This window comes from Anser brachyrhynchus, assembly GCF_964034855.1.
Source record: "Anser brachyrhynchus genome assembly, chromosome: 1".
Classification (NCBI taxonomy): Eukaryota; Metazoa; Chordata; class Aves; order Anseriformes; family Anatidae; genus Anser; species Anser brachyrhynchus.
Window position 1 is genome coordinate 29,340,048 of NC_137694.1, and position 26,535 is coordinate 29,366,582.

Below are 26,535 nucleotides of genomic sequence, written 5' to 3' on the forward strand. Positions count from 1 at the left end.
GGATTAAAACTTAGCACATCTTTAGCCTAGCAATACACTGCCTTGTACTTGTGTTTTAAGAACGGATAACTGGTAAAGCATTTATTTTCTGTGTTACGCAGAGATGTTACTGTCTGCTCTCTGACATGTGGGATCATGACTGAATTTTTTAGGGGATTTTCTCAATCTCTTTATCTCCTTAAAGCCGGCAACAGTGGGGCTTTGTGCTTCTGACCTACCTCTTCAGTACTTTTTTGTGTGGATTAAAGCCCAAAGTAGCCTACAGTCTGTGTGTACATTCACATTTAGCGATGCCTGGTAGGTGAGCTCCACAGAAGGAAGGAAGGGGAAAAAAAATAAGGGAAGAGGAAGGAGAAAAGGAAGGCTTGAGGCATTGCCATTGCAGGCCCAAATGTGTCCCGCAGCTGGAAGATGCCTGGCTATGCAAGCCAGTCTACCATACCACGGAGGGTATGGCTGATGTTAGGGCAAATAAATATGGTATTGGCTTCTTTTCTGCAACAGCAAAATGCTGTATTGAGCAGAGGACTGGGAGATTAAAAGAACACCTGCTGGAAAACAAAGTAACGTGTCACACGAGTTATATTGGGCTTCAGGCCCATGGCTGCTGTGAGGGGAATAGTGCACCATGCCTTAGACAGTTTTAGGGCCTGTATTCAGCGAAACAATTTGGGAGTTTTAGCTACGTCACATCAGCTAAGATTCTGTCACACTCAAAACACAAATTCTGGGGCTTTTTTTGTTCACTTTTACACTACAAAGTACACCTTTTTATTGTAGTCATGTTCAGCGCTACCTACTCATATTCCAGACCATACCCTCTAACATCCTGCTGTGTTATGCAAAATGTCAGCTAACAAATATAAGTTGATATTTTTCAGGGCTGACTCCTGGGAAAAGATAAATGGAGCATAACGTGTCTTTCGAGAGCCCTTCAGCAGAGATACAATTAAGTAAGAATATCCGTGCTCCACACGGGCAGAAAGCATCCCATAGCATGCCAGCGAGAACTGGACTTTTACTGGTACTCTTGGCTGTCACCTCTCTGCTCAGCAGTACATCTCATGCTGTTTTGCCAGCCTTGAATTTGAAGGTATCTGCATGTAGTTCATAGAATTTGTAAAATAAACAAGAAAGAATCTACAAGGAAAACAAAAGATGCCATGTACAAATTAAATATTAAGATAGCAAGAGTTTAAGCACCTCACCCTCCTATTAGTGACATTCCAACATAGCTTCCTAATTGTACTCTACTGTGAGGAAAGAAGTGTTCTACAATATTTGACACTTGGCTGCTTAACTCTTCCCACTTCCCACAGACTGCTTACTGGAGCCCTGGTGAGCTGCTATTCCCAGTTATGCCTGAGGGGGAATGAGAAGCACACTGTATCCCTCAGACACTGCTCCTGATACTGCTCTCTCACCCTTCTGGTTTCCCCCTGCACCAGCAAGCTCAGCAGCCGAGAGGCCTTGTCTAACACAGCATCGTTGCTTTACAAATTTTCTCGGTAGAGTTTAAAAAATATCTTCCGATGTAGAGACTCCTTTTATCATTTGTCTGCATCATCCATTGCTAGATGGTACTTTCCAAGCCAGAAAGCAAATCCATTACTTGCACAGGTGAGGAATTAAAAGCAGTGGCTCAAGTCCAGTACCGTAAAAGTAAGAGGCCTGCTCTGCCCTGCTGACATTCCCAGACACCCTCCTACCTCCATTCCATTGCTGGCACTTGATGGGACAATAGCAATAACAGTAACTTGCACAAAACTCTGGGGATTTTTCTGAGTGGAGATTTTCAGCTCCAGAACTGACACCAAGTTTAAAGTCAAGTCGTGAGGCAGGAAATGAACAATTTACTTTAATACCTGCACCAGTTTCCAAACTGTTCCAACTGTAGGGACCATTAGTGTTAGTTTGTGGTTGATATTAAGAAAACAAACAAACAAACAAACAAACACAAAAACATTTCAGACATGAGAATTTTCCAAAACGTTTTAGGATACTGTGTCATATCAAAGCACCAGAGAATGAGAGGGCAACGTTACTCAAGGAAAAAGCAAACAGGACAGAGTAAATGTGTATCAGTCTTCTTTTCTTACAATGAATACAAGAGCTGAGTACAGACAGAAAAGGTAATCCAAAATATTACAACAGTAAGTGGCTCAAATGCTAGAGTCGAATTCCAGGCAATTACTGTACAATATTGATGCTGTTTGATGAATAATTCCTGACCCCCATCTCTTTCAATCTTTTGTCAGAAGTTCTGTTAGCTATTTGTCCTTCAATCTTTCTACCATATTGTTTGATACACTAAAAAAATGCATTACTTTACTGAAGACTGTCAAACTAGTTATGAAACAACCATTAATTCAATTTCCATTTTTTTCTGTCTGGAAAACCACTCTTCTACAGCTCTAAGCTCTCCACTTTTTAGAATGTGGCAGATTAAAAAAAAAAACAACCAAATTGTAAGATCATATCTGTGCTGTGTTTTAACTAATTAAACAAGAAAAAAAACCACGGTAAGAATATGCAAGCATTTATACCAGGATAATCACCTTTAAATATACCACACTAAACTAGAAATACAAAATAAATTCGATTGCATGACAATTTGTAACTTGGAGTCTAGAAAAATGCCACAGACATTCACGATGCTCGGTTTGAGGTTGCGAGGAGTTCAGACTTGCTCCCAGTAGGCAGCAATTTAAAATGTTCCTGAAAAAAATGTGCCTGTCTCTCTCCTTGGAAGCAGTATTCTGGAAGAAATTACCATTTTTTTTTTCCCCCAGAAACACTTAACCACTTTGCATCAGCAAGAATTCACACTGATAATGAGTAAAAATTGAAAAATGCGTACTTAAAGTGCTTACTTAAGTAGACACTTTTCCCTAAACAATTACTTCATTTCTGGTCTGTAGTTCAAAATGCATTCACGACACTCAAAATACCTTGAAAAGGTAAGACAACCAACTCCACTGGATGTCAAAAGATATGCACTCAAGACTGTTGGTTTCATGGCACATGACTTTCCCGATAGTCTAATTCCTGCTACCCCTTCTTCTAAAACACACTCTAACCCAGGTATTGAATCATCTTTATTGGTTTCAAGCCCTGCTCTTTCATCATACACTCCTTTACTAACAAAGAGTTTACTTAGCTATTTAAATACATGGCTCTGATCAATTACGTTGAACTATCACACAGAACATCACATAGAACCATCACAACCAGTACTTGGCACAAGTTTTGCTGCTTTTGCTTCCAACCTCAAGAAAGAATTAGTGGTCAAAAGTTTCTTCACACTACATCAATTGGTCTGACAAAAAAACCATTACTTCCTTCTCTAAAATCCTGACTCTTTTATAATCACGGCACTTCTGAGAGAGAAGAAATTAAGGCAGAAAGTACTTCTCTAGCTATAAGATAGAGGCAGATTACACTAGGTAGTTTGGGACAAGATCATGCAGTGAATTTGTGGCTGCAATGAGACTTCAATTTATTCCTCAGCCCAGGAACCCATTTGTGAAGTGGAGAACTGGATTCTGTAGTTCAGTCTGTAAAATGGAGCTAGCAGCAGGATGGGTCTTCATTTTTAAGATGCTGAGGGCAAAAAAAAATTATTGCCATAAACCATGACAAGAAAAAGTCCAAAGTCTCTAGTCCAAAGATTTAAGCCTACAAGTAGTCTCAGCTTTAAGCAGGTGTTTCAGTACTGGGCTGGACTTGGGCAAGGGCATTTTGGAATTTGAGGATTCTTGCTGGCATCTGTTTTGCCAGGTCTGGTCATCTGCTCTTAACCTCTCCAGGCAAGAGACTACAAAGACAGTACATTATACAAGCGATCGTTTGAGAGAAGTTCCAATTAAAGCTTTTTATAAACAGAGCTATATCCCCTGGGAAGGCAGTTTGCCTAAAGATGTTTCTTTGAAGAGGAAACCTCTCAACTGTTAGAGTGTGAAGCACTCAAACATCTGAATCAGCAGAGTCCTGCCGCACTGAGCACGCTGTCATCCTCACTGCTCCGAAGAATGCACAATTACAAGGCACGCTTTCTGCTGTTAGGATAACTGACTCATTAATACTCCTGGAATCAGACTGTCTTGTCTGGGAAACAAGTAACCAGAGGCAGCAAGGTGGGTGTGAATCTGGATCTGAGTAATACCAGATAGAGACAATAAGAATACATATTTTATCAAGCCCTCCTAGGTGATCTCTCAAACACACAGCGTGTATCTTTAGTTCTAGTTTCTTCCAATTTAAATAAGAGCTACATTTCCCTGCTGAGTGCTCACAGAAACTAGCTATTGCTGTAGGCAAAGGAACCAAGCGAAACAGATTCTGTTAAAAAAAATAAAAAATCACGCTGACAGATCACAAGAAGCTGCTTATACATTTTACTGCCAAAGAAACAAACGAGTACAGCACACTGCAACAAAGACTAGGACTGGTGAGACCTGTGATGCACTCTAAACACTTGCCAAGCATATTATTTGATGATTTTATACACCTTTAGGATAAACTCCTTTTAGAGTAAGAGAATTAAATTTGCTTTTATGTGTACAGCTTCCTCAAAGATTGGCAGATGAGCTTCAGATTGTGCTTGTGGCTGCTAGACAGGAAAAATATTTATAAAGAATTATGGTATTGGAAACTTCATACCTCTGTAAAGACCTGCAATCATATCTGTGTATCAACAGCCTGGGTCCTAACTTCTATACTTAGCTTCCCTCCTTACCGATCACTGTGTTCAGTTCTCCCACTTCAAACGTTACTCTTGCCTCTTGAGTACAGAAAAACGGTTTTAAACTGAAAGAGGGTGTGTTTAGATTAGGTATAAGGAAGAAATTCTTCGCTCATAGGGTGGTGGGACACAGGAACAGGTTGCCCAGAGCAGCTGTGGATGCCCCATCCCTGGAGGTGCTCAAGGCCAGGCTGGATGGGGCTTTGAGCAACCTGGTCTGGTGGGAGGTGTCCCTGCCCATGGCGGGGGGTTGGGACTGGGTGATCTTTAAGGTCCTTTCTAACCCAAACCATTCTGGGATTTTATGAAAAAAAATCTTCCAACTTGTAATCATTATGAAGCCCTCAATGTTATCTCACAAAGAGTGCCTTTTCTTTAATATTATCAGAGATGCCTGCTGGAGAAGTCCTGCAGGAAACAGCTTAACATGCGTGGAAATACAACAAATTTGTCAAGATAGGACCTCCAGTCCAGAAAATGCTCAACGCATTTGAAGTCATCTGTCATACCATCAATATATATGTATTTGCTGACTGCTTTGCACACTTTTCCTTCTAATTAAATGAATTTGAGAATTCATACATAGTTCTGGAGCTTCATAAACAGAGCTCTACTGGCTTGACAGATAGAACTGCTGCCAAAGACTAAGAAATGAAAGATGATGGCATTAGAGACCCACTTTTGGGAAATGGAAGAAAACAATGGAACAGTGACCTACAGTCATCCAAGAGAGGCTGCCCATCTGGTGATGAAACTGTGAATACTCTGGTTTATCTGGTACAGGCTGATCACTCAAGCAGGCAGTTCTGATTTACTGCATACTCAGATAAGAATGTTACCACAAAACTGGGAATGAGAATGGACAAGGAAAGTGATGAGTAACATCTTCCTGTATCTTTCTGGGTGAATTCAAGGCACAGGACACCAGCTTGCCAGCTAAGCGCGGAGACTTTTAGACAAGGTTTGAAAGGACAGTATCAATAACTCAGAGAGAAATAAGAGTCGTGATCTACTGGAAAAACAGGACGTTGGGAAGGAAATGTTGGTTGTGGTGGGGAAAATGTTGAATAATCTGCTGAAACCTAGATCCTAGGCAAACTGAAAAAAAAAAATAGTACAAAGACTGAACTATAACTTAACTGGCATCATAACCAGCAAAAGTCTCAGGACTGTAATATGGATATCACAAATTTATTGTGAAACCCCTGAGGCACATTCTCTTGGTTTGTTTTGTATGGCAAGTTGCCTCACAGAAATAGGGAAAATGTTTTTTCCATACCCTATCCTAGATACCAGCCTTGTCGGCAGAACTCAGGTTCTAAGTAACCAGAGGGGCTGAGTAATAGGGATAGCTGTGAAGGACTGTTTCCCTGGCTGTCTGCTCCACTTGTTCTCAGCTGTTTCCTATCTTCCATCTCACTCTTCTTCTCCAGTTGACTCAGATACTGAATTCACTAGAACATTCACCAGAAATAACCAACAAAGAAGAGCAGGACTCCATTACTTAAAGTAGTAGGAGACCAAATATAGACAAAAGAGGAATGCCTCCAGTATTCAGGGCTTCAGTCTTTGCAGGAAAGGTTATTTATGTCAAGACTATTAGCAAAATGCATTTAAAGAAAAGAAACAAAGAAACAAGACAAAAAAAAGGTTAAATGCTGGAAGTTACATATATTCAAATCTTCTGGAATATACTCACAAGTCATTATGGAAGTGGATAAAACAATTCCTGACTGTTAGTGCAACAACTCCTCAAAAGCCCAGGGAGGATGGACAAAATTCCAGAGTGCCAGAGAAAAGCCATTAAATACAGATCTTAAAACAGGGAAAAGAAGGACCTATAGAATTTCATCCGTGTAGGTATTGACAGGCTAACATTATCATTAGCATAAGACTAGCATCCCGATCTTTTCCAGTGCATAGCTTCAACTTCTTGAACTTTGTCTCAGCTTAAGCTTGTGACAAACTGAGGATGGCAAATACAACTCAACTTAGGAAACTGGTAGAGCTCTGTACTTTAAAGGTGCCTTTGTTCCTCCTCCAGTTCTTGTGAAGATTGCTCTTCAGGCTGGATTTGCTAGGAGGAACTGCAGCCTCTTCACTTTAAAACTACCAGCCACAAAAATAGGAGAATGGCTGCAAACACGCTAGCCACACAAGGCCAACGTTGTGGTAAACATGGATAAATTTTCAAAAAATAGATTTGGGGTTTTTACTTTTATAAGAAGTGGTGTATATAAGCTCAAGTGGCGTATACTAACACTGACTCTCCTAATCTCATCTGAGTTTTGCCTCCGGGACTTCCTAGCCTGGTTCCACTAGTGATCTTCACAACCACTAATGCTTTGTGAAGACTGTGTTTTTCCAAAAGACTGTATCTGTTTTACATTACATAGTCCTGTTAGCTATTTCAGCAAGCTGCACTCTAACCTAGTTCAGGCTCATTCCTTGGCCTCTCTCAATACATCACAGTCACCATAATGTCTCGGCATGACATCCACCTTGGCCAGCTCCCCTGCTGCAATACAGCCTGAAATATTCCTAAACTGGAGTTTCAAAACTGCTAAATGAAGTGCTTCAGCTAGCACATTTTAAAGATAGCATTTGTCCTTGTTTCCTTGTTTGGGCTTGCTGTTGGAGACAGCAGTTAGGATTCAAAGGCTGCAGAAAAATCACCAGAAGTTTTTCAGTTCTGGTCTTTATTCTGAGCAACTCACACAAGCCCACTTGCCAGCTCACTCTTAATTGCTAGACTTGTCTGGAGGTACAAGACTTTGCAAAGCAAAATAACTATTTAACTTGCAAGTCAACACTCAGATTGCAGCAAAAGGAAATAAAAAAGTAAACAGACTTTATTGCTTTAACTAGAGCTGTGATTCCATTAGCCCCAACTACAGCAGCAGCTTGATTTCACAAAAAGCTTCAGTGAAAACTGAAGATATGATTCTGATATTTAAAGCAGTGTTAATATCAAAGGCTATTTTACACCATAATGATTAACTCCTTCTTTTCAAACTTAATTATGCTGTAAACAAAAGCAGCACTTGCTTTGGGCTAAAACCTTCACTCTTCTGACTTTGAGGAAACAACTACTTGCAGAGGAGAGATGAGATGGCTTACCTGCCAGATGACTCTGCCCTCCCTTGACACCAGTAGTGGAGAGAAGGCCTAGCTGGGATAGGATTGTATAGCACAAAATACGGAAAACTCAGAAACAAATGGCCTTTTAAAAAAGAAAAAGTACAGTTCAAGGTGTAGCAGCCAGGACTTACTACTACAGCAGACAGTTATACGAAAACAATAGTTGCATGCTCAATAACGATTCCCTTCCCTTCCTCAAATAACATGAATGTGCTTGGGAAACGAACACCACTGTGACACTGCATGCCTGCATGCGATATACAAGAGGTCTCACATAACCTCAAGGGGAATATGGGAAACCAGAAAAGGTACAGAGAGGTGTAACAGTGATGTACAGGGAAGAACCATGACATAAACAGCAACTTCAACCTAGAATCACTGCATCATGGAAGTTTGAAAGGACCTCTTGAGATCATCTAGTCCAATGTCCTGCTCTATCTGGGTCACCTAGAGCTCGCTGTCCAGGACTGTGTCCAGCTGGGTTTTGACTGTCTCCACTGATGGAGACCCTACAGCCTCTCTGGGCAACCCTCACCGTAAACCCTCACAGTAAACATGTGTTTTCTCCTTTTCGGATGGAATTTCCTGATTTATAATTCATGTCCACTGCCTCCTGTTCTGACGGGGGGGGCATGTGGTGTTTTTACCCTGCTACACAGCTGAACACCACAGCTGCTCTCTCACTCTCCCTTCTCAAAGGAAAAGGGGAAGAAAATATGATGGAAAGGGCTCAAGGGTTGCAATAAGGACAGGGAGATCACTCGACAACTGTCATCACAGGTAAAACAGACTCAGCATAGGAAGATTAATATAATTTACTGCTTATCATTAGCAGACTATAGCAGTGAGAACTAAAAGCAAACTAAAACACTTCCCCCAACTCAACTTCTTCTACCTCCTTCCCCTGAGCAGCGCAGGGGAACGGGGAAATGGGGCTGCGGTCAGCCCCTTATACTTGGCCTGTGCTGCTCCTTCACGGTCACTCTCTGCCCCTGCTCCACCAAGGACTCCTCCACGGGCTGCAGTGTGGAGATCTGCTCCACCATGGGACCCATGTCCCCTTTTGGGGACAGTCTTTGGCTCACAGAGGCCACCCCTGAAGCCCCCTTGCTACCACGCCCTTGTCACGTAAACCTAAGACAGAGCAGCAGTGAGAGAAGTCTGGTTTGATCTTCATTTCTTTCTACCACATATTTATACACATTGCTAAGATTCCCCCTGCGCCTTCTCTTTTGCAGACTTAACAGTGCCAGCTCTCTCAGCCTCTCCTTGTATGATGGATGCTGCAGTCCCTTAATCATTTTTGGGACCCTGCAATGGGTTTGCTCAAGTAAGTCTGTATCTTTCTAGTAGTGGGAAGCCCAGAACTGGACACAGTACTTCAGGTGTGGCCCCACCAGCGCTGAGCAGAGGGGGAAGGATCATCTCCCTCAACCTGCTGTCAAAGCTCTTCCTAATGCAGTCCTGGATGCTGCTCTTTGCTGTGAGGGCACACTGCAGCACGTAACTAATGGAAGACATGATGTAAGGTAGGAAAACCAGGAGACAAATCATGGATGGTTTGGATAAGATTAAGGACGAATTGTTCACTACCTTTTCTAATGTGAAAAACATTCCAAGGGGGAGGGGAGAGATTGGAAAGAGCCGAACAAAGAGTTCTCTCACAGTGTAGTTAAGCTGTGCAACTCTGCTGCAGGAACTTGTGGATATCAGAAGCTTGTAGGGGGCTCAGAGTCGGAGGTTCATGAAATAAAAATCTACTGCGTTAAATATAGATATGGTGTTGTTGAATTTGGAAATTCTTGAGCTGTCAATTGCTGGAGACTAGGAGAATATTTTAAGAAAGAATCACCACTGGATCAGAGCAAGGCAAAAATGTACCAGACACTTGGCTGCTGGCAAAGGTAAGATACTGACCTAGACAAACCTTTTCTACTGATCCAGGGTGGGCCTTATGATGAACTGGGAAAGAAGCATGCTAGGCATGAGTGCACCAGACGCTTTTTTCTCAGTCCATGCCAACCCAATGGACCTACATAGGAATGAAGATTTCAGCTGAAGCACCTCCAACTCTGTGGGAAATCCTCAGTGTCAGAACTATTACAGTTCTCCTTTGCAAGAGCTGGGACACCATGGAGAGCTGTGTGAGACCTGTACATATTCCACAGACTCTGGGGATTCACTTGTTGTGTGCAGCAAGATTCAGAATGTGACTTTAGCCAAAAAACAGATAGAGCATTCCCAGGGTAGCAGCTTTTGCCTGCCAGTCCCAATTTTCCTGAGCAATAGAATTTGGTTTTTGTAAGCATCCCCCTCATTCTGAATGCTTGTATTTTAAGTTGTTTTTCAGTTGCATGCTGTGTATGTAGCCTTGTAAAAGAAACGTAAAGTTAGTATCTTGCCAACCAGGTAAGGTACCAGAAGAAACTGCAAAACGAAGAGCTAAAAGTCCTGTATTGATTAATCAAAGGACAGAGCTCCCAGCAGTAAACTGAGGAACTTGCTCATGTCAAGATCGAAAGGCTTGCACTCTAAGACCTCACAGCACAGATAACTTAGCAGAAGACCCTGCATCCTAACACTAGGAGCTTGGCAACAAGACTGCAATGCATCACATAGCATTCATTTTTAAATTAGCCTAAGAGGAAGAACAGATTACAGATGTGTATTTCAAACAAGGAAACGACACAAAACAGTGGTCAGCAACCTGGGCTAAGACTCATGGAAGCTGAAATCAGCAAGAGCCTAACACAAATGACACCCAGTCAGAACTCACAACTCCTAAGATATGACAGATTTGTCTAAAGGGCTAGGGTGTCATCACCAAGCAAGAAAAAAGCCAGGGGTTTCATGAGGACTCAACAGCTGTCACAGAGACGATCCTGGACAGACTTCCTCCACTCATGCATCTTGGTGCATGTGAGTATGTAAGTGTGAATTAAAACCATCTGACTGAAAGCGTATTAGTACACAAAAGCAGTTTGCTTGAAGACTTTTTAAGTATCACTTTCTGTTTCACAGTAGCATACACTGAGTTTTATTTTGCTAATGTCCCCACATGTAAATTACTACACAAATGATAGTGTGTCAGTGCACTGCAGGTTCTTTGAAGAAGAAAAACATTCAACATGCTCAGCCTTTTTGTCGTGCTCTGGGTGTATTTTCCACCACTGTGAAACACTGACATACAACCTGTAGATTTATTCCAATGAAAAATCTATAAACAAGGACTTTATATACTCTTCTGTAGTAAATAGGAAAATGAACTAAAAAGCATTTTGCAGTTTAGTAAAATATGCTTTATATACAAAATGTCCACTAAATTTCCATATATTATACTAATGAACTGTTTACCTTAAAAAAAGGAAATAAAAGTGATTTCTTACCAGTCTCTTTTGCTGAAGTTGTTCTCTAAGTAACCTGTCTTCTGGTAAGACGTCACAGAGAAGAAAATAGTTGTCTTGTTCTTCTGTTAAGAGATCAGGAAGTGTGGGTAAGGGATGGGAGGCTGGTGCTGTTTTGAATATTTGTAGCATATAATCTGCTAAACCTCTGGATGGATTAGGAATAAGAAATGACTTCCTGAATCTATTAAAGGCAGCTATTTTAATTGCATAATTTAATGAAACGTGCTTAAACATTTGTATACACTTACTCATAAGGCTTTATCAGCAATTACATACATACATCTGATCTTAAACAGAACTGAATTCACACCATTTATATTGCAGTACAAAGACAAAAGTCTTGCATAGGTTTTCCCCGCAACCACCCTTGTTCTCTTTTATGTTGGTTCTTCTGGAGACAGAGAAACCTTTAATCATTGATATTAGTCACAGTATATAGTCAGCATAAAAGAATCATTAAGTGACTTTTAGTTCTATCTTGCATGTGGGATTTTTCATTTATTTCTCTAAATAATTATTCATTTTCAGTAGTTATCATTTGGCATACCCTTCACTAACAGCACCACCTTTTACTGTCAGATCTTGTTCCATCTGCAAGTGTGTATCATAGCTGTTTAATAACACACACTGCGGCTTGCCTAATTAACGTTTTAATTGTTTTATGTACATTTTATGTTTACTACACTTTTTACTGTTTATGTTCATATCCATTTTAGTAATGAAACAAATCTCATTCAAATTAATCACCTTAAAATTACTCGGCAGATAAAAATATATAAAAACATTTAAGAAAACAGTTTGCATTTGAAACCTACTCATTTATTAATCAAAGGGTTATGTGGCTGGTGAGCTGAACTGACCATTACTAAGTCTTTCACCATTTTAAACTTTCCCATTTCAGCCTTTCCCAACTTTTCACACAGAACCTGTACGAAGTAATATAAACCTCCTGATTTCTGAGCTATCCAATTTGAAGGAGCTCATCATTAATATTAACAAAATATTCTCACTGTCCTTTGGAATGGCTACTGTTGGATCACAATTTTGGTAGGCTCTAGCCTTCAGGTGCTTGATTTGCAATTTTCAAAATGCGTGGTAGGTGTTAAAATTTCAGCAGCAAAAAAATACATATGTAAGAGAAATGTAAGTCTTTGGAGTGATTTTCACATTTTCCAGGACTATTTTTCTTAAAATTAATTTGAATTAGAACAGTTTATTTCCACGCATCTCTGACACTGTCTGCATGCATTTTTACTGTCTTATAAGCTCTCCATAGATGATTAAAGATGTAGGAAAGCCCTAATGTTCTCTTATCTGCTTTTATGTAAATTATATATTTTTGTTAGGAAGGGGAAGCCAAAGAAATATATCAGCTTCTGCTTGGAACAGAAGGTGGTGAAGTTCACAACAGGAAACTCATTTTTGTGGAAATCTGTTTAACAATTTTGTGTCTACTTCTGAGAAAAACACTTCTTTTGCACTGTCAGCCTCTGTCCTTATGAAGGAGCATCCAACTGGGCCAGAGCTGTGAGGTACAGTCCTTGGTCTTGTGTCGGAGTGCAGAAAATTGCAGTCTTCGTACCCTTAATGTGAAGATACTTTCTCTTAACATTTTTGGGGCAATAAGCACAGGGAGAGGAGAAAGGAAGCATGATTGCAGCCCTGCTGCCCAAGAAGAGCCAACGGCATGAGCTGGGGGTAGGGGACAGGGTGAATTTGGGAAGGTAGTTCCCTGGGAATGTATCTCCACATTTCTGGAAGGACTGCCAGCAATTATTTATGCAGTGGTTACCAAAGCTTCCCTAGCTATGATGAGGAGCAGCACTGCTTCTAGGCCTTGTTTGGCAGCCGGCCCCACTTTGGCAGTGTTGAAGCCTGGACTTGAGCTCATCCTTGCTCAGCACCTTACTGAAGCACATGTTGCCACCCTTCAGGAAGGTATGTTTAAATATGTAGCTGAATTAAACATTATTTCTGTGCTTTTCTGACCTAGTGTCAGATTACTTCACATTTGACTGGATCAAAGCACCAGTATATGCCAGAAATTATCATATGACCTGGCCAATAGAGAAAATAGCCGCATACTTACCTAATGGAGCTTCTGAATTTGTTCTTATCACACTACAAAAGTCTGTGATGGGTTGTTCTGCAAACCTCTTCTTCCAATATAAGATATATCTTAAAATTAAGGGGGAGATGATTAGTGAAGAAGGAAAACCCCAAACCGTTTAATAAACAGTTGATCTGCTCTCATTTCTTGTATCCTTTAAATTCTTATAGGTCTTAAGTGTTCGTTTTTTTTTTTTTTAATTCCTCTCTCATTTTTTTCTTCCTTTAACCTGGTTTTCTCATTCATTAAATTCAGTCAGCTTCATTAAATCCGGGTTCAACTACCCTGACAAAGTGAAGATCTAAATAAGAAAGATTTGCATTTGGTTTTACATAAACACTGTAACTTATTCACATTTTCAGACATATGTGCCATTCAGATGCATCTTTACTGAAAAGATATACTACAGAGTACTCTCAAATTCCCAAAATATTGCGCTCGGTGTTCTGCAAGATGCAGGCAAGGATCTGAAACTCAGTTAAAACACCAACTTGTCAAAAGTGAGGTTTTGGCAGGTCTCCTGTGGAGTTACAGTGAAAGCTGTAGCCTGGCAGACTGCTAGGAAGACAGAAAAATGAAGTCCCCAAACACCTGGGGGTGGGGTACCAGACAGAATAACAAAAGCCCTAAACACAGCTTGAAAGTTTAACCCATCAACTACAGTTGTTTAAAAATGTTCCTGTACTATTATTGTTTGTCATAGCAGCATTAACGGACCACAACGGAGATTCTGAAATAGAAGCTACTGTCTAATCAAAAAGTCATCACCCTCAATTCTATGATGAAGTGAATAAAGCAGCCCCTGTGCTAATTATTCAGAATCTTATTAAAGAAAAATAATCTGAAAATGTTTAAGTGTATGCTTACATTTATGCCTATTGCATAATATTAATCATGTAAGAGTTGGTCAGGTAAAGGCTAGCTATTCAGTGACTGTTTCCTATTGACGTGACATCAAATTAGGAAAAGAATCATAAAAATTCAGACAGTATTATGAGGACGTTTCTAAATATTTGTAGCTGCTCTTGACATGGAGAGTATTAATCTCTGGTACAACAAACAGCTAAGCACAGTAAAACCTGCAAGCACAGATGAAGCTCATTCAGAGGCATCATTAGATGTCTGTAAGTGACAGGTGAGCATTTTGTTGTGCCTCTGCCCACTACTTTTATAAGGTATGATGAAATTAGTCTTGCAGCTACATAGAACAGCAGGTCTTCAAGAATGGAGTTTTTAGGACATAAATGTGCAAATGAAAGGATTTCAAGATGCCATTCAGTCTGTCCCCTGAACTGAAATAAGCAAACGCCATTTAGACAAACTCACCAAACCATAACCTTCTGTGCCATGAAGCTTACTGTTAAGGGATTTTATATGATGCGGCTTAACCCAAATAATCAATGCTCAAATAAAGCCAATGCCTTGTCATACTTTCAGGAAGAGGGAGTAAGTGATCAATGTCCTCTGTGTATCAGTCATGCATGTATTGGATGTATTCACCTCATCTCTATTCCTTCCCCTACTGCCAACTTACCTTTATTTTTCCAAGCTTACAAAAAAAAAAATGCTTTCCATTAGCACTGATCTTCTCTGGACTTTCCAGTGCTTGTTGTTCTGTCAAGAAACACATACCTAAGACTGGTTCTAACTCACTGTTGAGTATAAATATAATATAATGTATTTATAGTTATTTCCCTTTATTTTCCACACTTCATTTTAACACCTCAGATTATACTTGTCTTTTTTTGTTCACAGTATTAGACTCATTTGCTGGTATTCAGTACAGCAAATAAAGAGAAGAAACACTTCAGAGTAACAGCTCCACCACATCACATCCTGGGGCTGTTTTCTCTAACATTTGGCTACCTTCCAATTGCATTAGAAGCCAAAAGAATCTAAATGGACATTTTCTTGAAAAGGTGATTTAAAAATAAATTTCTAGTAACCCAGAATAATCCCCCAAGTGCACTTAAACTGGCATTCCATTACTGAGCAGTTCTGATCCCTTTATTTATCTGAGGAAACTAGCATTATCTCCAAAGAACATTGCATTCTTGTTCTGCCTGCCTTCTGCACAAAACCAAACAAAAACAAGTATCAATTTTCAATTTTATGCAGTTTTAAGCTCCTATGTATGACTAAGGATTTATATGGCTTACATTCATCTTCCCAAATTTCATATTAACGTTTAGGTTTTTGCACTTTGATAGTTAGGCACAAGTTACTGGCTTTGGCAGAGTAACTGATCACAGAAGGCCTACCGCAAAAGTCCGTCTATTTGAGAAATTATCCAGCTAACACTTAAGCACTGCAACACAACTAGTTACAAAATCACTAGGTACCATCTAGCCTTCTGACAGGACCATACATCATTGTGTGTGAAAACAAAATGCCAATCAAGTGCCGAGCCCCTGAAATCACAAGCCAGCTGGGCCTTTGCCAGCTACTGGAAAAAGAGAAAAAGCCAAACGTGACCCCATCGAGAAGATCGGTGACACAGCTGTACGAGTCACAGTTACATGCAGATCATAGACTTGTGAAGTACAGTTAAGGATTAAATGTGATTTCTGTGGGAAAATACTGGCATCCTTAAGATAGGGTAAATGAATTTCAACCCAGAAGGTGTAAGTTCACGTACTGAAGAGCTTCTGTGTACAATACATCTTTAGGACATTGTACAGTTGTAGAAACTGTCTTCTCATGTGAATAAAACCAAAAATTGGAAGAGTTGACTGTCTAGAATGTCCTTTATGAAACAAACAGCTTTCTAGCTTGTACACAGCTTGCTGGTTAGTAACAGGATCTGAGAAGTGACAAAGAATTTCTAACAGAGGAATTGCCCTGTGCTGTAGCTACACAACACCCCAGTGTAAAACAAGTATTTTAGAAATACAATCTCTAGTTTTCTGAAGCTTTATATAGTAACTGTACACATACATACCCATTTTTAACAACGTAATCTTTACCTTCTAAAATCTGCAACCAGTTTCACATCAGCGATGACAAGCTTGTGTTCAATTATCATGTGCTTCAGGAGCTGGCTTTGTTCCGGTAGGAGATAGCATTCTTTGCAGAAAATGCAAGGCACATATGGAGAATCCTCTACAGCAGCAACTCCCGCTGGACTCGCTGGACTTTCTGGCAGAGTCAGAGGCTCCAAAATACACTCCGTATCTAAGATAAATGAAAAGAATAATTACAGTAATTTTGGCTAAGTGAATAAATCTCTATCACTTGCAGTACTTTTAGGCAGTATATGTAAAAACCTGTTTTGTTGCGCCCCAGTTTTGTTGCATGGATGATTTCAGCAACAAGGTGTATGGAAGCCACTTGACTGCGTTACACTGTTGGGTTTATGTGGCAAGGTTTTGGTAGTGGGGGGCTGCAAGGGTGGCCTTTGTGAGAAGACTCCAGAAGCTGCCCCACGTTAGATAAGAGCTAGTTTCAGATGGCTCCAAAGGGACCCACTGCTGGCCAGAGCTGAACCAGTAAGTGATGTTGTTTGCACCTCTGTGAGAGCAGATTTAAGAAAGGGGAAAAAAAAACTAAACTGCTGTGCAACAGCAGCTGGGAGAGAGGAGTGAGAAAATGAGAGAGAACCAGCCCTGCAGACAGTGCAGAAGGAGGGCATGCAGCAGAATCACAGAGTCATCTAGGTTGGAAGACACCTCCAAGATCACCTAGTCCAACCGCTGACCTAACAAGTTTTCCACTAAAACGCGGCGGAGACAAAGCGTCAGGGACTGACCACAGCCCCCATTCCCCATTCCCCTGTGCTGCTTGGGGGGAGGACATAGAAGGGGGTGGATGGTGGGATGGTATTTTTAGTTTGCTTTTAGCTTCTCACTGCTTTAGCTTGTTACTAACAAATTTTATTAATCTCCCTATGGTGAATTTGTTTTGCCCATGACAGTAACCGTTGAGCGATCTCCCTGTCCTTACCTCAACCCTTGAGCCCTTTCCACTGTATTTTCTCCCCCTTTCCCTTTGAGGAGGGGGAGTGAGAGAGCAGCTGTGGTGGCGCTCAGCTGCCCACCTGCGTAAAACCACCACAATTATTTCCAAGATGGGCAGTGTGAGGTTAGCAGAGGACAGTTCTCAAATATATACTCCAGATGAAACTCTAGCTGACAGCAAATCAAAGTTTATTAGACAGCACAAGTGCACTGCTCATTACTAAATGAAATTTTATGATGAGAAACCCACTTTTCTTTCTCTCACTACATAGGTTACCTGTTGACGTGAATGAGGCTTGTCTCTTTGCCATCTTCCTCATACTACGAGGAAGGCATTAAATTGTAAAGCACAGACTGGTTTGTATATTGATTTCTCCTAATTGTCTTTTTACATATTGCACAATACTTCCACCATTGTCTGACTCTTGAAGTTCTCTACGCGTTTGACTTGTCTCTTTTTTGCCAGTAGGATCTTTCTTACTCTTTCGTGGCAAAAGAAAAGATAATTCTTGTTAGAGATTACAGCTACCTGGCGGCCTAGGCCCACTGAAACACTTCCTACCTCTAGAGGTATTAAGCAGGGCCCACACATGCCCTTGTGGGAAGGTTAACAGCTTGTGTTTGTGACAGACCCTACCACCCAGGCGTAAGTTGCTCAGATGACAGCATACAGAGTTGAGTCACCCACTGATGTTCTCCAGATTCACTGCTGTTCGTACGTAGTTCAACAAGGGGCTGGACTGCACGGGACTGCAGTAGAGTATTGCAGATTCTCCCTTTCCCGAACATGCAGGCTTACCTGGGGTATATGTCTCCCCCCTAATTAAATAACAGCGGTGTGAATTCCTAAGCTCTTCCACTGGTAGAAGTGAGTGTAATTCATTAAGACACGCTGTGTGACCATCAGATTTCAACAGCTGGCCCTATTAGCCTCACCAAATTCCAGTTGTCTAGAAATAAACCATGTTGTTCATTTTCCACACAAACCATACCTCGGTCTTTGCTGAGGTTTTATTTTAGAAACAAAATATCCATTTCAATACGTATCTTCAATTTCAGGTAGCACAAGGAGAATAAAAGCAAACAGAAAAAGCTCTCCAATAGTGCCTGCATCGTGAATGAAAACAGAAAACATCACGGGTCTCCTTGACTCTTGTGATATGAAATTAACTTGAAAACTCCACATCTTTGGATTCCTGCAGTGATATGAACGCCTCTGGAAAGAAATTTCACAGGTTCACAGAATGGCTGAGGTTGGAAGGGACCTTTGGAGGCCATCTGGTCCAACCCCCTGCTCAAGCAGGGACACCCAAAACAGGTTGACCACGACCACGTCCAGGTGGCTTTTGAGGATCTCCGAGCAGGGAGGCTCTACAGCCTCTCTGGGCAGCCTGTGCCAGTGCTCAGTCACCTGTACAGTGAAAAAGTGCTGATGTTCAGAGAGAAACTCCCACATTTCAGTTTCTGAAGGTATCTACAGAATTAAGAAAAGATAAGGACATCTCCTGCCTTCTCCCAAGCCTATTATTTTGTCACAGAATTTTAAAATATGTAAGGTTAATGGAAGTTTAATTAACACTATTTATCAGATAGAAGAATAAATGTACGACAATTTTCACCCTACAAAATTCACATGGACGTATTATATTGCCAAGCACACTAAATCTGGTACCTGATAAATCTGATAACTTGTCCACATGGAAAAAAATGAAAAATAATTTTAGGAATCATATCCATTCAGCTTTTTTTTCTAGGAGAAAAGTTCTTCTGCAACTCACCCCACCATCCTCTGACAAGACTTTGAAATAATCAAAGAAGGGCTGAAGTTTCAGAGACAGAGCCATGAAACTCCTAAAAGCCCTGTGACAAATTTCAGTCAGGTAAAGGAAGAGGCACAGACTGGGGCGCGGGACACCCCATCCATCACACGTGCTGCTCAGCAGCAGCTGGCCAGCTGGTTTTTGCACGTGTAGTCCTCCAAAGCAGCCCCAGCGTGCACTGATTGCTGCTGCAGGACAAAACGATAGGGTGTACAGCTTCTCGAGTTCCATGCTGCTCGTGGAACTAAAAAGCTGCCCTGCACAACTGCTAAAGCCTCTACCCAAGCAATTTGAAAAATAAAACTTCCTGGCAAGGCAGTGCCTTGGCAGAAGACTGATGGACACGTTACACTGAATTCAGCTTATCTCGTCAAACTATACAGCGTGGAGCAATGGTAGTGCACAGAGCACACCATTACCTGGAGCAATACAACTGCAATTGACAGTCTAACATTTCTTTTCTCCTAGTTTTACCTGCACATCAGCCTATTCCCTTCCCCTAGATATTTCTTTATTAAATTGGGATTGTATAAATTGTTCCATTTTTTCCTATTTTAAGAACAGCAACTGCTACACAAAATGGTATGGCAATCCTGACAGAAGGGTCAGCACTCGTAAGCAGAACGTTTTACCTGCAAGATTCTAGGTTTGTGCATTCTTACAGTCGGCATGGGTTTATAGCCTGGAGAATCATTAAAATGTGTTTACAGAGAAAAGTAGAGCAACTTAATTTCCTTTGCAATTGCTTACTCTCACTGACACCAAAAGAGCTAAGAGGATACTCTGTCAGCCAGGTCAGCTGTGCCCAGTAAGCCACTAGTCTGCTTTTTGTTCATTTTTGGTTTAGGTCTCTTCCAATGACCTATTTAAACATTTAGAAGTCCAAATAAACAAAAGCCTATCTGCCTCAACGAACTAACTTTCCAAAGATAGGTATGCATGGCAAGATTTGCTATTCAACACGGACAAGGAGCTGATACAGTCCCTTAGCACAAGTACCAGGCAGAAACAATTATTTGGGCTTGAAGAACAGACCTGTTTATCTTTCAGCGTAGGGGTGAGTTGCAGAAGGAATAAAGGGAGGTGAAGTATTTTTGATGGCCAAAGGGAGTAGCTAATACCATATGACGATAACTTAAATATCGTTTGCTGGACCAGTGTGGCGTCTGAAGAAGCTTACGCAATTTATTTCAAAGGCACTTAAAGGAGGAGGCGAGGGGAAAAAAAAAAAAAAAATAATCTTTGTACTCATCTGCTGCAAGAAAACACTGAAGAAGAAGGTAAATGCACAGAACAAAGATGTACAGCCTTTAGCATAGTACTTAATGGATTAGCACATAACACAAACATCAAATAGTCCAAATAAAGCTACGCATATTACTGAAATCCCTGAAAAAGCAGCTAATTTTCATGCTGTGTTTGGAGCAGAGTGGCCACAAGTACTGAAGAAATGCTGTTGATCTCTAAAGCACAGCTAAGGGCTACCAGGGAGGTAAAACACTTGCATGGAGTTCTCAGGCTCCAGCAGACTCCCACTTGCAGTCGCGTGAAAATGAGTGAAAAGCTGCAAGCTTTTCTCTTAAAACCTACTGCCACAAGAATGACTTCACAGGGTCAGATTAAACATCCATCTAGTGCAAGCACCCTGTCTGACAGTGGCAAGAAGCGAATACCTAGGGAAAACAGGGCAAACCATCAGCGATCACACAAATAGCAGAGTCTGCTATCAGTCTGAGGGTGGAGAGTTTAAGACACAGGCTGTATCTGTGTCTCGGTTTAACAGCATTTTAAGGATTTTCCTTTCATGGAGTTGTTTCAGCGCTTTTTGAAATTGTCTGTCTTTTAACACCTACCAAAACCTGCAGCAGCATTTCACATTCTCCTCACAGTTATTCATTCCTCGCTGCCCTCGTTCAACCCTTTGCCTGTCCTACTCACCCTTTTTAGTTGGGAAAGGGAGTGGGGTGAAAACAAGAGCAAAAGAAAATGGATCTCTAAATCAGTGCAGTTTTTCCTCAATCTTTTTTCTGTTCCTTTTCTATTCATAGTGTTTTGCTTGCATTTAGGATCATTCAGAACCATTCAATTATCGTCAGTGCTTCCAAAGTCTCAGAAAAATAAATCAGGTATTAACATACATGACAATGGCCGTGTTCTTTGTGTTCACTCCCAAGTGCATTGCTCTGCATTTGTTAACACTGAATAGCATTTTTATCGTCCAGTTCATTCAAATAACGTGAGATTCTTCTGCAATGCTTCAGTTGGCCCTAATGCTTACTACTTGGAAAAAAAAAAAAGTTCACTAATAGCAAAATTTATCACGTAACACCCTTCCTATTTGTGGCTGCGGTGAACAGCACAAGATCCAGTTACTTACAAAATCCCTCCGTAAATTTTCTGCCCAACTCTCCTTTCACCGGTGAGTTCTCCTCCTCTACCCAAAGGAAAATCAACATGACTTTTATTTAAGTAGATAACCCAAAGACTTCAGAGGAAGTCCACCCTACTCAGGAGCCAAGGAAGTCCCTCTGTCATTCACACAGTTGACAGCTGACAGCTGACACCATGTTGTTCAACCTTTAACATGACAGATAAAATTGTAGTCTTTTACAGCTAATACAGAGCTAAAAATGTAAATTGCTAGAAAGAAGAGATTAGAGGAATATATTCTTTGAAAACAAAGACTAGAAGCTATACCAAATTCTTCAGGGGAAAATAAAATGAATACTTTAAAGACATTTGATAATGAGATGGTATAGAAAATGATGTGGATTATGCAAATTACTTTGAAAACTGGAATAGGCATTACTTTTTGTTATAGGTATGCATACGATAGTAGTACAATGGAATCCCGATTCCTGCACACCACATGCTCTATGTACCACCTTAACAGCAACGAAAGAAAAGACGCTGTCCATTAAAGAAATTATATGGCTTTATTTTAACTGCTGTTAAATATAGACTAGTTAACCTTCACAACTAATGAAGCAACAGGCTCAAAATGGATTCATTTTCCTTACTGGAACATTTTTAGTTTTAAATACCGTTGTTCCCAACTCAAAACTAATGTTAGTTTGCACATTAAGTAAGTGCTATACCCACATAGGCACAATAAAGACTATAGCAATACAGGCAATGTACTCTGCACAATCACACATGCAATTATCACAAAGCAACACGCCGTGTAATTTTATGGCCAATACAGCAGATCCGAGTAGCAGGAAGAAAAGCAAGGGAAGATTTGTGCATTTAAAGGCCACTTGTGAAAGGCAAAGTCCTCGGAGACAGGTGAGCCAGTGCACAGCTTGCTGCCACCTCCAAGCACAGGGAAGCCTTGTTTTCTGTCCTTCTCCACCTCATCCTCCCACTCTGAACCACCTACTGCCCTTTCGCTTGTGCTGGCTCCTCTGCTTGCCAGCGTTCAGATCAACAACAAAGCTTCACTATTCTGATTGCTAACTCACATGGCTCGGCCCCGGGAAGGAATCTGCAGCCTCGATTCGTTCGCCAGAGCTCAGGCAGAGGCAGACCCCTCCAGGAGGCACTCAGCAAGCCGAGGGAGGACCTCCCCGATTAGTCCGCAGGGAACGCCGAACAGAGGGGCACTCATGCCCTTCCTTTTGAAGTTTTGCCACTGCAAAACGAAGAATGAACGTCACGGGACTAGAAAGGAGATAACATAAGCCCAGTACCATGGGTTTTTAACTATGACAGAAGAAACCTACTTCCTTTTAGGAAAATTAAGCATTTTCTGATCAGATGAAGAACACTGAAGAATATTTCCAGAGAATACTCTGAAAATTCAGGACTGTGAGTATCCGAAGAAATTAAATGATGACAGAGGAATTCATGCCAGTTGACTTAGGACAGAAATTTAGAGGTTTCATGCCATTTTTTGCAGTGTTATGGCACAACAACAAGGCTTCAAGTTGAAGAGCATATTATGTAAATACCACCATGTACAGTATGTATTTATAAGCCCACTGTTGGTAACACAAGGACAATGAAACAAAATAAGAACATCTGCTGGAATGTTAAGTGTCTTTCTAATTAAATCCAGTAGTTGAATGAATCAATTCATTACCAACAAGTCTGGTTTATTATCTCATTAATACAGCTGGTTAATATTATGAGGAGATTAGCAGGAGAACTTGAAACGATCCTACAACAAAAATGAACGCCCCAAAGATATACGGGCAAATAAATGAGACCAAACAACGAGTAAAAAGACTGAGCGTTTTAGACATGTAAAGAACAAAGGGGAGAACAAATGACGGGAAAACAAAAGGCGCGCAGCAAACCTGGCACTCTGCAACAACAGCATAACAGATGCCTACTGGCAAACAGAAAGGCTGAGCACCCTCCCCCAAGCTCACACCGCTTACATGGCAAAAAGATGTAGTTCTCAGAATAACCAGCCCCCCACGTTAGGGAGCTAGGCTGTGTCCCTACAGGCAACTCTGCACAAAACAGCACCACATTTAAAACTCTTCTGGAAAGAGTAGGTTTAAAGCTCTGCCTAGTATTTGAGTTTTCTTGAGCTGTAATAAAAACGAGTATCAAGAAGTACTGGCACGCCTCTCGAAACGCACACATGACAGCTTCCTTCTTTGGCAACCTTGGCACTACAGAACCTATCTGCTGGCACTGCTGCATTCCCTAATTTGTGGTCGCATTCTTGGAAGAGATTTTATACTGATTACAGGATTTTTTCCTTTGTTTTCTGGAGTATGAAAGATGGATGACTAATGACTTGCCAAATAAACAGTATTCAAAAACAAAACTCAGAATAAAGGAAATAAACCACCCTGTCATCATCCTCACCAATAGCACATGCAAATACGTTCCTTAGGGAACGGAGAATCAATACACTTAACAATTTCCTCGCTCTATGTATTAAAGCACTCAAGTACTTCTATTAAGTTGAATTATTATTCAGTCTGAGTTCACGAGGAATTATTTAGCTATTACTTCTGCTTGTTAACATGCTATTGACGATATTTAGTTAAAATGTCCATGTGCTCTAGGAGAGGACTCATCCCGTAGCTTCCCCCAAGATCAGTCACGCTCAGCCCTGTGCGGTTTTTCATTGAATGCAAATGAGCACTTCAAAAGCATGCTTAATCCTACAGCTAAACCTTGCCAGTTTTGCAGAAAACATACATATTCTGTAGCATCCGCTGTCCGGGAATATGTGAATTTTACTCCAGTAAAATGACAGATCTAAGAAAAGCTGTAGGTTACCAAATCCTAGTATCGCAGGAGTGAGTTTCTACAGAGCAGGTGTCTGCTGGGAGCTGGAACTAACAGAAATACAACTGTGCTAAATAGCCATATTTAACAGGGCTGCTCTGTCGGGGAGCTTAGGATGTTGCAGTTTCATTAGCATTAACAAGTGTTGCTATGGGTACCGGAGTGGAGGCATCAGAGTACAAGTGAATAGAAGGAGTGGGAAAGTGATTAATAAAAATGTGAAGTGTTGGAATTTTAATAAAACAAAACCAATCCGCTTGCCAACGAGATTATGTTTAAATAATAGACTACATTATTGCCTAGTTCACCAACAGGTATATGCCACTGCTTGCCATCTTTCTGCTTAAGCCCAGGAAGACAAAACCCTGCGTGAATAACAAGAAACACCACAGCAAAAGCACTGTGCTCACATTGAGAGGGACATACATACATGTGCACAGACAGATGAAAGTGACCCTAATAAGTAGTCATAACAATATTTAAGTGCTGATGCTAATATGCCATTTATAAATACTTAACACATTACAGACAAGTTCTGTGCAAGCTCAGAGCCACATAATACCTCATTTCTGGGTAAATAGCATTGAGTAACATTAGCATAGCAGGGTTTGATGTCTTTGTCATAAAAATGAAACAATATTTATCTTTAATTCAGATTGAAATACTTTTATTACATCCTTTAGCACTACTCTGATTTCTTACCACTGCTGTTAAACAAAATTAGTGCCATTTCTGTTTACAGAACACCTGGAGGATGAAATGGTAGCATTGCCTGTGTACCCATGTCAAAAAAAACTTGTGCTATAACTTGTGCTATACTCAAAATACAAAGTCAATTCCTATCCTTTGCAAAACTAGGAAAAAATTACCAAAAGAATATATGTTTACCTGTTTTTTTTCTACCTTCCCTGTCCAAAAGTTGGAATTAAAAAATCTACAGTAATTCCCACAAGTGACAACTTGTGATGATTAATAGCCGATGTGATGATTAATAGCCGAACTTCTGCTTTGCTGTTTCATCAACCACTGAAGGCTGTTATCTTGGACTCTTCCTATAGCAGGTATTTCATCGGTTTCAGTAACATCTTCAGAGTATTTCCCAAGTTGTAATGCATCCACTCCTGCCAGTCAATACATAAGAACCAATTCCTCTGGAGGTGCTTTAGGATTTAGCCTCGCCTGTGGGTGCTGCTCTAGGTTAGCAGGATAGATCCTGGCTATTTCTTATGTGCTGGTTTTCATTACTCCCACAGCCAAAACACCTTCAGCATGCCTGTCTTCCACTCCCATCACTACACCTTCTTTTCTAACCCCACCCTGCCTGCTCCTCCTGGATACCCTTACCACAGTCTTCCTCCTCTGCAGCTCTAACACCTTCAGCAGACAAATCTATTCAGGGGTGTGACACAAATTGGGAAACCAAGTTCAGTTTAATTACTTCATGCAATTTTCCATAAACCTTAATTCTCAGTTGCTTCTACTCTACCCTGTTCCCTGCCCACTACCCAAAACCACAAATGTGGCACATGTATGACTTACACCAGCCATCAGCCCCCCTCCATCCTCCAGCTCCGTCCTCCCAAGAGCACTTATTTAGCTTTGTCATATGATCCTCCCCAAACGTTTCCTTTCCTGAATCTTGGCTTTGGGTGCAGTCTGCTGTGCAAACTTTGTGGTTAGTTCTACAAATATTTATTTGTGCAAATGTTGCTCTTGTGAACAATCTCATTCAGCAGGCTATCAGACTTACTTCGGTGCATTGGCAAGATGAAAACTGTAAGCATAAATACAGAGAGACTGTCTTAATAACTCAAGAACTGTATCAGTCTATACTTTTTTTTTATTATTAGAAAAGTAATAAAGCAAATCAAGATGATTCTGAGGTGGTACTCCATACTCAGCGGTCTTCGCTGACATCTCCTCTGTTTAATGTTAAGAAATGATATTTATAAATTACTTAGGTTTATATGAATTATTATACTGATTTGGCCTTGATATACTTGGCCTGTTCAGCCTGGAAAAGAGGGCTGAGGGGAGACCTCATCGTGGTCTACAGCTTCCTCACGAGGGGGAGTGGAGGGGCAGGTGCCGATCTATTCTCTTC

General features: G+C 40.8%; 1 protein-coding gene and 1 long non-coding RNA gene across 8 annotated transcripts in view; one reads left to right on the plus strand and one right to left on the minus strand.

Moving 5' to 3' along the window:
• The window catches only part of LOC308201177, a 35,365-nt gene extending 12,733 nt beyond the window's left edge, over positions 1 to 22,632 (plus strand). Inside the window, exons 3-5 of one of the 3 annotated variants that reach the window (XR_013956093.1) lie at positions 9,124 to 9,414; positions 17,929 to 18,037; positions 18,422 to 22,632. This is a non-coding gene — a long non-coding RNA (uncharacterized lncRNA). Of the gene's footprint in view, positions 1 to 9,123; positions 11,265 to 17,928; positions 18,038 to 18,421 lie in introns of those variants that run through there. The other 2 variants (XR_013956094.1, XR_013956095.1) reach the window with 2 other exon arrangements.
• Positions 1 to 26,535, minus strand: part of ZNF277 (zinc finger protein 277) — a 57,374-nt gene that overhangs the window by 18,116 nt on the left and 12,723 nt on the right. For all 5 annotated transcript variants that reach the window (XM_080608123.1, XM_080608122.1, XM_080608124.1 and 2 more), the window contains 3 exons: positions 16,369 to 16,576; positions 13,382 to 13,470; positions 11,272 to 11,354 (listed from right to left, as the gene is read on the minus strand). In XM_080608123.1, the coding sequence (XP_080464249.1) occupies positions 11,272 to 11,354; positions 13,382 to 13,470; positions 16,369 to 16,576 (380 nt within the window). The remainder of the gene's footprint in view (positions 1 to 11,271; positions 11,355 to 13,381; positions 13,471 to 16,368; positions 16,577 to 26,535) is intronic.